Source organism: Bemisia tabaci, chromosome 3 (genome assembly GCF_918797505.1).
Source record: "Bemisia tabaci chromosome 3, PGI_BMITA_v3".
In the NCBI taxonomy this organism is placed as follows: domain Eukaryota; kingdom Metazoa; phylum Arthropoda; class Insecta; order Hemiptera; family Aleyrodidae; genus Bemisia; species Bemisia tabaci.
The window spans coordinates 16,534,715-16,546,170 of NC_092795.1; the positions used below are offsets into that span (position 1 = coordinate 16,534,715).

The 11,456-nt window shown below is 34.7% G+C and overlaps 1 protein-coding gene across 1 annotated transcript; it reads left to right on the top strand.

Moving 5' to 3' along the window:
- The first annotated feature begins 219 nt into the window (after nt 1-219).
- Nucleotides 220-8,669, top strand: LOC109044288 (high mobility group protein 20A). Its single transcript, XM_019061932.2, has 8 exons — nt 220-378; nt 949-992; nt 1,866-1,985; nt 2,524-2,648; nt 5,267-5,401; nt 6,131-6,206; nt 6,458-6,673; nt 7,998-8,669. Exons 2-8 carry the CDS (start codon nt 962-964, stop codon nt 8,168-8,170), a joined length of 876 nt encoding a protein of 291 aa, XP_018917477.2. The 5' UTR covers nt 220-378; nt 949-961; the 3' UTR covers nt 8,171-8,669.
- Nucleotides 8,670-11,456: the final 2,787 nt, after the last annotated feature.

Consider the following 11,456-nt stretch of genomic DNA (forward strand, 5'->3'; position numbering starts at 1 on the left):
GGAACATATGCAAACTACATTCCTGAAGCAACAATTGCTGTTCAACAAATGTAAGGCGACTCGAAATCAACTCGGAAAAAGTTAAGTAAGTCGTAAACCTCCTCTTGTCTACAAGGTCAAGTTCGTATTTAAAAAAACAGATATTGTTGAATCCTTGTAACTCCGTGCTGAAAGTCCGCGGTGAACAAATAATAATATCGCGGTACAAACGCGTAACATGCTCAGAGGACCCGCCATGTTACATAGAAGTAAAAGTTAGGTTATGGTTGATGTTGATGTAAACAGACCCAACATCGGCTTTTTTCATCGTGTAAAGAAGGAAAAATATAGTATCGTTGATTATTCAGGGTTTTTCTAGTGATCAAGTATACGGTGAATGTAAGTATATCATTACATGTTGCTCGTCCAATTTTCATACTATATTACCGTATTAGGTACTTACTCTTTTTACTCTCTTTGGTGCGACTTTTCGCTTGGCCGATGCTGATGACTTCTCGCTTGGTCGATAAGTCAGAAGCTTTTCAATTCCAGTGTTCACCGAACAGTGTATGTGCTCTAATGTAGCTGTCATTTTTATTTTGCTCTTTATGAGTTTTTGAAATCGAACGATCTATCGTTATCATTGCATTAATCATAGAGTTTATAAATTTTGATAGAATCACAACAGTAAAGTCGCAATTTGTTATATTTGTAGTTCTTTAAAGTTCCAGTTTCTAAGCATGTGGCTGTGGAGATCAGAAAAGTCTGAATTGCAACCAAAAACTAGAGCACAGAGAGTGAGATTTACGTCCGCAAGTACTTAGCAAATGTCTGGTAAACGCAACCTTCAAATTGCTTCAGCATTGATTTTTAATTTTTTCCCCCTTGTAAGGTATAAGTGGCAGAAATTATCGCCTTTCTTTTGGACAATGTTTTTTCAACTCTGTTGTTTTTTTTTTTTTTTTACAGTCTCAATCACGAAATGGAAATCAAGTCTGAACCAATTGAATCTGGTACGTATGAAGACAAGATATCTTCCTATACCTCCATCTCATCTGATAAAACTAGATACTTATTTTAAAATTGTTATGCTTAAATATTTCAGTTAGGTTTTTATTACTTGAGTGTTTATAGTTTTTTACATGATTTTGTATAGTCACTCACAAGATAGAAAGAAGAATAGAGCCCGTTTCAGATTACTTTTCCCTTTTCGCTGTATGGGCGGAGTAGGAGCATCTCTATTCCAGACACATAAGGAAAAGGAAAGATTAATCAGAAACGAGCTTACCCATTAGATTTAGTCAAGGATAATAGATAGTAAAGTTGATCTGAAGATTAGTGGGGAAGATTTTGGGACTTTGTCTCTGCCTTACCGGAGATCTGTTAGATTATGGAAGTGCTGGACCAGAGCTTTGTTCACACAGAGGTCAACTGTGATCTGCTACGATTTTTAATACTGCTCTGTGAGTGAACATTGACAGTCTGAACTTTGAAACATTGAATAGTTTTTTTATAACAGAATTCAGAGCAACATTTTAAGCACTCATCAAAAATAAATTTTACCCTCAGTAGAAAATTACTCTCTTATCCTTCCATAGCTTGGAGCTAGAGGAGTATAACAAAATACTCACTTTATGGGAATAGCAGAAGAAACAGCAGGATAACCCTGTGATTGCATGCGTGTAATGCTTTTTTTAATATTTCTGAAACTAAATACGTGACTGACTCTAAAAACACCAATTTGTAACTCCAAATTTTTACTCCTGCAGCACTGATACTAGGTATGTGGAGAGCTCCAGTGTTTTAATTTTTTTTTAAAACATCAATTACGATATTTTGACTCAGGACAACTGATTTAATGCTTTCTTTCATTTGAAATGTTTCAGCTCCGTCTATAAAGTTAGAAGCTCAAGATATTGATTCCAGTAAAAGAGGTAGCTGGCAGAAAGGGAAGAAAAGGAAAAAATCTTCCAGAGATGCAACAGCTCCAAGACATCCTCTCACAGGTATCTACATGAACCAAAATGTTGACATTTATAACAGAGGGGCCACTCTTGGAGAAAACCCAGGGCAAGTGAGGGAGAAAAATGGGGAATCAGTTAAAATCAGAAGTTATTCCAAGCGTATCAACGGTGAAACTACCAAACCGTATATCTCTGCTTCCAACGTTGCAGACTTCCTGTCATACTGTATTTTCTGCATGGAAAACTACTCATCATTTCTCGAAAAATTTGGTGAAATCACTTATCTATTAAAGGGATATTTTGTGAAAATTTCAAATCTTGATATTCGTTCAGTCTCCTTTTGTAAATTTGAATAGGAGGGGCATTTTGAAACTCGGCAACTGAGAATCGCATTTTTGCAGTTTCACAATTGAAACGTAGACCCTGTGCAATCATTCTCTCTTTCTAATTTGTTGAATGCAGTGATCTGTAAATTATGAAGATTAAAGTTTGTCCTTTTGTAGTTTCCGTATTTCCCCATATTTAATTTGCCATTTCATGAGATTTGAAAGAAATGATTTATCTCAATGTGTTTTTACAGGTTACGTCAGATTTCTAAATGACCGACGAGAAAAAGCAAGAGCAGAAAATCCAAATTTGTCATTCTCAGAACTTCAGAAGTTGCTTGGTAATGAATGGAATCAACTACCACAAAATCAGAAACAGGTAAGAAGTTATAGCTGCCTTCAAAATTGTTCCTCGATAAATATATTATCTGATTACATTGAACGTAATTCAGTCTAGGGATATCATGTCTGCAAAGAATGAATCATCACGTACCCATTGTCTCACAAAGACATTTACAAACATACTTATTTATCTACCCTTTGCAAGGGGACCAGCTTGAATAATTCTGGCATTCTACAATTTAGTGTGATTATTATTTCAGGAAATTTTTGATATCAATAAATCTAAATTTCATTTTAGGTATGCTTAACCATTGGCATTGATGTAGTAAACATTAGTTTAATTTTGATCATTACTTTTAAAGATTTTTGGTCTTAGTACTTCAAAACTTTAATCCTTGTATCTCGAGATACGCCCTTTTTTCAACATTCTGCTTTTCTGATTCTACGTCGAATAGTGAGAGTATCCTCCAAGTTTGAGAAAAATCTGTCGATTTGTTACGTGAATAATTGACCTGTAAAGTACACCGAAGATACGCCCTTCTTCCGGCCAACGAACTTTCTCCTCTTATTTACACATTTTGCCTTCCGTGATATGGATTTTTACCTGTTTTCTGGTGAAAGAAGTGTCACTTCCATTTTGTTCTCATTAGAAGGAATAGTTTTAGCCGAATAGAATGATTATTTATTCATTTTTATTTACTGTACATCACAGAACGTGAAATGTGAGAGTTACGATTTATTGCACATATTACATTAGTAATGTTAATGCAGTCCGAAGCTTTAAGTTTCGGAGTTGTTCGGAGTTGCAAGTTTATAAACAAATTCTCGTGACTCTATGTATGTTTGATGTAAGATACACAAGTACGCGATAGTGAAATCTCCCAAATGGCTGCTGTGATGACGCGCCGCAGCGTGGAACTTCCTACATATATCAGCCACCTTACTCGCAGGCGCGAACGTATACTTCTCGAGAATATTACGAAAAATATTGCAGAAACTTTGCAACATCGGACAGATCTTAAGTTTTTTAATCAATAAAAGTGGAAATCTGTCGCATGAACAACTACAGAATATTCAACATGGGTTTTTTTATTGAAAATGATTACCCGACGAAGCGCTTGGGGGGTTGGAGTGGGAAGCGGTCAAGGGGCGTACCTTATCTGAGAGTTAATTAAATTTGGCAACATTATAAGATCAATGAAGCTTAACAGACAAGAGCTTACAGAATTTTCATCAGATACTCTTGAAAAATGACAAGAAAAGTTCTCTATAGGGGCATTTTTTTTTTTTTTTTTGAATGATTAAATCGACGCATTTTCCATCCTCATAAAATTGGAGCATTCGGTGATGAAGGTTTGGCCATTGAAAAGTTCATTTTTACGGACAATGTATCAAATTATTAAGCAACACTCGGTTCAAACATATAAGGAATTCCACAGTTTAAAATGACAACCAAAGAAAAGACAATAATTTTAAGAAGAAACCGCTATACCAATAAGGTTCATTTCTGGACGATTGGCAACACAGCATATCCCATACCGTTGGAAGGGGGGGGGGGGGGCAAGATGTAATTGATATTAGACAAACAGAATCCAATGGGTGCAATTCGTAACCAATTGAATGTTCGACCACCTTTGGAGACCCTCCAGACTCAATAAGGAGCAACAGCGGATTATAACAGTTTTCCGACGACAATAACAATGCACTTTTCTCATGTACGTGCAACCGGAAAAGTTCAGTTTTTTCCGCTAATAAACCTCCGATTTTAAAAAACTATAGCTCGTTAGAAAGCTGAAGAAATTCTGCAGAAACCGTTTTCTTTGATTTCCTTTAAATTAATTTTGTCACGAGATACAAAAGAAGGAAATCAACTTAGTAGTGAATTTAGTGTCTTCAGCAATCACAAGTGCGCCCAGAAAAAGCTGGGTTTCTCTGCAACCAGTGACCCGATCTTTAAAAACTTTGGCTCGTTAGAATACTGAAATGTATTAGCAGAAAGTCATTTCCCCGATTTTCTTCTTTTTCATTACTTTATGAGTTATCGAAGAAAAACGATCCTCTTTTTTATCGTACATACAAGGATTCCGAAAGAAGGGCGTATCTCTGGCTTACTTTGTCCAATGATTACAGAGGGCAAATTATTTATTTCTTTTAAACTTTTAATGGATTTCAAAGCTGTAGGATCTAGTTTAAGAGAATTGACTTTGGTTTAACCAACTGCTGCATTTCATTTTTCGGGACACCATTTCAAATCTTCAAATGCGTTTTTCTAACGACGCTGAACCTTGTACATACGCCCTTCTTCCGGCAATTATTGTTGTTGACGTAGCAAACATTCAAACTTTATTGTCTAATCTCCCTTATTGTCAATAACTTTACTTCCTTAAATACCATCTGTGAGCCTGCTTTTACAGATTTGCTCTAGTAATAAAACGAGAGGAGGGATAAAATCAGAGAAACTTACTTTTTTTAGACAACCTCCAAAGTTTTTCATGGTAAGTTTCTCCCTTCAAAAATAATGCTGCAGAAATACCAATACCGCAGCTGACAACACACATTTGTTCACACATTTTGTTGTTTGTAAGAGTGTAAGGTAAGAAGCTAAAACCTTAGATGTTTTCTATTCCCCATGTAACTTTTTCTCTCTGTTTGTAGCAATACTTAATTGCAGCTGAGCAAGACAAGGAAAGGTATTCCCAAGAAATGGCAGCTTATCGTCAAACAGACGCATACAGGGATTTTGTTCAGAATAAACTGAAGAAGAAATCTAAACAGGATCGAAATGAAGATGTAAGGGAATTCTCCTCTTTTTAAAAAAATTTATTCAAGATATTGTAGTCAAGTCAGAAAAAACCAGAGAAAACACAAAATTTTAAGCTTCCGAACCGGCACATTATGAATTTTGAAAGTATTTTCGAATTTTTAAAATTCATGCAAAAACTCAGACTAGGCATATGTTTGAAGTTTGACCTCAGTATCTATCTGGAAATTGATAAAATAATCTGAATATTACCACAGGACAGTTTTATCTCAGTAAGGCAGATTTTTCAATTTTAATCTGGAAATTGATAAAATAATCTGAATATTACCTCAGGACAGTTTCATCTCAGTAAGGCAGATTTTTCAATTTTAAAGTACTCTAGAGAGCACATTATCCTGCACCGAAAAAAAAGTGAAGTTGCTTTAACATTTTGGATGTAAAAAAAGTGTGAAAATTTATAAAATTCTGAATTGCCCGCCACAGCAGTTGGTTTTACATTTTGGCATTGCTAACATAACTGCTATAGCGGGTAATTCAGCATTTCATAAGTTCTTGCACACTTTTTTTACACCCAGAATGTTAAATCAACTTCACTTTTTTTCGGTACGCAATTTAAGTTAAAAGACAATCGGTGGTGAGTATCAAACAGAATTTAAAATCAATGAATAAATGAATTAGCTGTTGTTCTTCAGTCCAATTTGTTGTACAGCAACAAACAACATTGTGTTAAATTACAATTGATTTTTCTCTTTGTTCAGGAAAATGATAAGGAATTCGAGTACTCCGGTTATGATATATCGATTTTCACAGAGGAATTTCTAGAGCACAATAAAGGTAAGAAATTCAATCATACCTTGCCCATTCAAGATACCATACTGTTAAATTCTTATTATTTTTAGGAGGACCAGCAAGTTTAATGGCACCTATATTGTTTTTCATATTATTTTTAAACTCCCCTCAATTTATGTTCTGCAGCTTTTACCAGAATCAATGTAACTCTTTTGTTTTGGGTCCGTTACCAAAATCCTAGCTGTAAATTAACAAGAACTGAAAGATAAATTGAATGTGTTAACTTATTATTCCAGTTCGAGAAACAGAGCTGAGGCAATTAAGAAAATCAGCAACTAACTATGAACAACAGAATGCTATTCTATTGAAACATCTTGATAACATGAAAACGGCTGTCGAAAAACTGCAATCTGAAACAGCTCAGCAAGAAGCAGCAAATACCTCAATGCAGAAGCATTTACAAGATCTAAGACAAAATTTGTCACAAAAGTTTGCAGCTCTTCCTTTGCCAGGTATGTATGTTTGTTGCATGGATTGTTTGCCATCTCAGTTCCTTCCTTTTTCATGGTACTTTATGCATTCATGGATTGACCTATCATCTAGATATGAAGTATTGAAAACCAAAAACATTAGACACATGTGAACAAATAGGACTTTCCACTCTCATTCACTCAGAAATTAGATCATAATCAATTCAGATAACTCTTCATTTTTAACTCAATCTTCTATGATTATGATTGGCCCGTAACTAAAGGAAAAAAACATTGATTTTTTATAAATCAATGAGGTTAATCAAGCAATTTCTACTCTGTACAGTCACTAATAATTTACTAGCTGCCTGAGTCCTGCTTATCCAAGATTTTCCAATTTTTTTTTTATTTTGGCACTGTAGAAAATTGGAAACTAAATGTCTGGGCTCTCAGAAAATTATAGTAATCATTAAAAAGTTTTCATATGCCTTTTTTCTCCCTTTTTGATTTTGTAGCTCCTGTGGCTGTTCTTGTGCCCATATACAAAAGTACCTGTATGGCATCAATTTAAGTCTTGAGTCTGCTCTACGCCTGTTGTATTTCCTGTACCCTATTATATCTATTTGGCTTACAAGCAATTCTATCTCTATTTTTATCTCAGTTGACTCTGAAATGTCATTTCAGAGCTATTCATGCCTAAAACCAAGGCAGTTGAAGCCACAGATAAAATGCACAATCATGTGATTCAGAAAGTGATAGTCACCTCTAAGTTACGTGAATCGTGCGAAAGTAATTTTTCAAGCATTCGAGTTCTCAGGACCCACAGTTATTTAGTGTAAACTGTGTGGTAGTATAAAACTCAAACAATCAAATATTTTTATTGTTTCATTTTTAATTGTGTAAACATACATGACAGCTTTGACTAATTGGGCTTTATCCTCTGTAAGACAATTTTCCAGTTGAAGTAATTAATGTTAAAATTGGAAAAATAGAGTTGTTAAAGAGTAACTTTTTCTCATAGACTTGGGAGCAAGTAACTTGTTATGTTGGTTTGTTTACATCATCACAGGATTTAATTAATAATTCCTGAAATTTTTAGAACATTTTTCGAATAACTCAAATACTAAAGTCTTCAGCTGTTGAAGTTTGACATAAAAATAAAGCTGAAAACATGAGCAGCTAAAATTGAAGGTATAATTTGAATTAACCTCAACTTAAATTGGCCTTGGCAACAAAGATTGTCTCTGCGACTTTCCGTGCGGGCTGCCTGAAAAATATCTCAGCAGATCATTCCGTATCGGCTTTTGATCATGTTGCTCAAGAAAACTTGTTTAAATATTTACTCGTTCTTTTATCGTTGTTTCAGGTACCAATGAAACTCCTACCCTACAAACAATAGACAATTATATGTCTCAGATGTTGTCAACTCTGATGGCCACACCACCAAATCAAGCTTTCAACAAATCAGTGAAAGATGTTGTGAATAGTCTAAATATTTCAGTCAAAGACTTCATGAGTGATTTCAATAACGCCGCATGATAATTGGTAAACTCGTGTTTGTTAAACAATGAATTGAGCTCAAGTGCAATGAATCACTAAAAATTTAATGGTTTAAGAATCCGATCAATGAAAAAAAAATGAGGACTCAATCAAGTCCAAGATTGATGTGAAGAAATAAAAAAAGGAGAACATAGAAAGATGAATTTTTTGTACATAACTTTTTTTTTTATCGTGATCACCAATTTTTTAATTTTTTGATAGTGTTGAATGAGAATCAGTTTTAATATCCATAATTGATGTTCAGCAAAAAGACAGGGAATGAAGAAGAACTCAAGTTTATTTTTCGTTTGTGTAGCTAAATTTTTTCTTGTACTATTAGTATTTTTAATTTACTTTCCTGTAAAATGTAAGTGTGTGTTCTTTTGTTTTTGAAAATATTTTGTTGATAAATTTAATATAAAGTGAAAAGCAGTTTTATAGAAGCCTTTTCTTATGTTGAATATTACACCACTCAGTCACAACCTCATGATAATTAAGAGTTACAAACTTTTTTTATTTGTAAGTATGTATCTCACTGAAATCTGACAAGCTGAGCCCCCCCCCCCCCAAAAAAAAGAATAAATTACCTCATCAAATATTAATTTGAAGTAATTGAAAGCTCATTTTCTAATTTTTTTATGCGAAGTGATGAAATTTGCTCCTTTGTAAAAGTATGGCCTCAGAGCAATAGAGAAACTTTGAAAGAAAAAACGTTGTATGAACATCTGAATGTTGCCAAATTTACTGTCAGAAAATACTTTTTTTTTAGGAAAAGCAAGAACATGCTTCGTTGAAATTTTCAGACACTTCAGATCTAATTACTAAAAAGACATTCTCTGAAAAATTGGATGAAAAATATGTGAAAATTTTCCCAAAAATTCGTGATTCGTCAAAAGCAATGTGGCAATGTCAGAGCGCTCATACAACATTTTTCCTCAGAATGGCAGAGTGAGAAACCTTTTTTAAGGGTTATCACATTTACAGTTCGTTCAGGTATGAACTGAATTGAAGGGGCTTTTAAAATCTTCTGAAACTCTTGCAAAAAAATATTCTTAAATTTCCTAAAAATAGCACTTTATCGAGAGGCATTTGGCAACATTGGAATGCTCTTACGGCGTTTTCTTAAAGCATGAGTGTGTTAGTTTGTAAATTTATTGATAATGGAGAATTTGCAAGGGTCTGAAATTTGATGAATTTCCTGTTTAAGTGGAATCCTCTGAGTGAACTGAACACGAAGATACCCTTGATTCATAAATTGAGCAACTATTAGAGGAGATATAACAAAATAACCGATTCTGCTAAAATACATGTGTTTAAATGGGAAATACCGCCAGATGACGTCACAAGGCGGCACATTTTCTCACTTTTAAATCAATTTTTCTCCAATTTCCCATGTCAGAAAAAAATTATGAAAAATATTGCGAACTCAGCTCATTAGGCACTTTCAGATGAAGCAATAAAAAAATTGCGTGCAAATTCTCCATTCCTCAAATTTGATAAAGAGGTGGTTAGCGGGCCGATTATTGAAATTGATAGACAAAGCTATAGACAAACATGCCGTAAGGCATATGGAGGGAACCTATTGTGGAAGTTGGTAGTTGTAATGGACAAAGGCAGTAGGTAATATACCAGTACTAATTAACGGCAACCCACGAGAAACCCGACAGTTGGTTCATCATTTTCTCCCTAAGTCTATAAGAATCACACATTTCGACCAATAGGATCGCTCCACACCCCCTATGTATTCTTTGTCTATAGCTTTGTCTATCAATTTCAGTAATCAGCCCGGAGGGTACCTAGGGATATAGCTAATTGATGGATGCAACTTAATTAACTTCTACGTGGAATCTTGGTTGCATCGCCATAATTGAAGGCGAACTACCAGCGGTTTCGTAATAATTCTAAGCGATGTGAGTACGCGAGGGTCGCGAGGTACTCCAACTGAAACGCTGTAAGTAGCACCGTCAGCCTTATTCCTTGATGAGGAGGATTTGTAATTTAGGGATGAAAACTGCTCGCAATTGCTAAAGGGAAGAAAGCCCTGATCAAAGTTGCAAATTCGTGACCCAAGTAGCAGTGATCGCGATAAATTGCGATTTAATTGGAGAATGTATCGCGATTTTATCGACGTCGCGATTTATTGCAATATTATCGGGAGAAAAATCGCGATAAATTGCAACAAAATCGCGATATTATCGAACGCGATTTTATAGAGATAAAATTGCAATAAATTGCAATTTTTCATTAACGCATGAATGACGCATATGAAAGATGTTTCTATTCCGCCGCCGCCGTTTTTACCGAGATCCGTTGGTAACTTAACCATCTCATTTTTTTTTATCAATTATTAGTATAATGTTACAAAGACAGACTGGTAAGCTTACCTGAAAACCGGTATTTTTACTGATTTTTTCAGGTAAGAATACCACTTTTATTGGTAATCAATCCCCGGTAACTTTACCATTTTATCTCGGTAATTCTACCACAGTCGATAAAAACTATTGGCGTTTTTCCCAAGGTCCATCGGTAACTTTGCCATCTCACTATTATTGGTAATTTTACAGAGACAGAATGATGAGATTACCAATAGAACCTTATTTTACCAACCGTATTTCAAGGTATGAAATAAAATACAGAGGAGGGAAAATTAAAAAAAAAAAAAAAAAAAAAAAAAAAAAAAAAAAAAAAAAAAAAATCCAATGAAAAATCGGTGTCAGTCAACGCAAAGACATAAGTTGTGAGGTTGCGAAGCGCCGATCCATGTATAAGAGGCTTCAATTCGCACACGCAAGTCATATAGCGGTCATAGCATAGTGACAATGTGCTGGCCTTCCACCGCACAGTGTGTCAAAACACCAATCTAGCTGCTCAAAACCTCTTAACGTCTCTAAATTTGGTCGGATAACCACCAAATTTTGCACAGGCATTAGTGTAAGCTTGAAGAAGGTTCACCTAAAATTTCAAAACTTAGTCATCAAAAGTTTCAAAATGGCAGTCATCTAAAAATCCTGTTTAACTCATGTAAAAATCCTAAAATTTCAACTAATTTTTAGGCGCCATATGTGACCTGATGAACCCCAAAAATCAGTTAAATTGTGTTTTTAGATCCAAAATAAGTCCTGGAGGATGTCTCGGGCTTATGCATTCCACTTCAAAATGGCGAATTTCTCATTTGGCCGTCCAAAGAAATATGAATTCCATATTATTAAAATGATACGTTTCGGCAACTCTAAATGATCAGTCAAAGGTAATATTTTCAAAATGTTTGCCTGTAAAGGAAAATTTG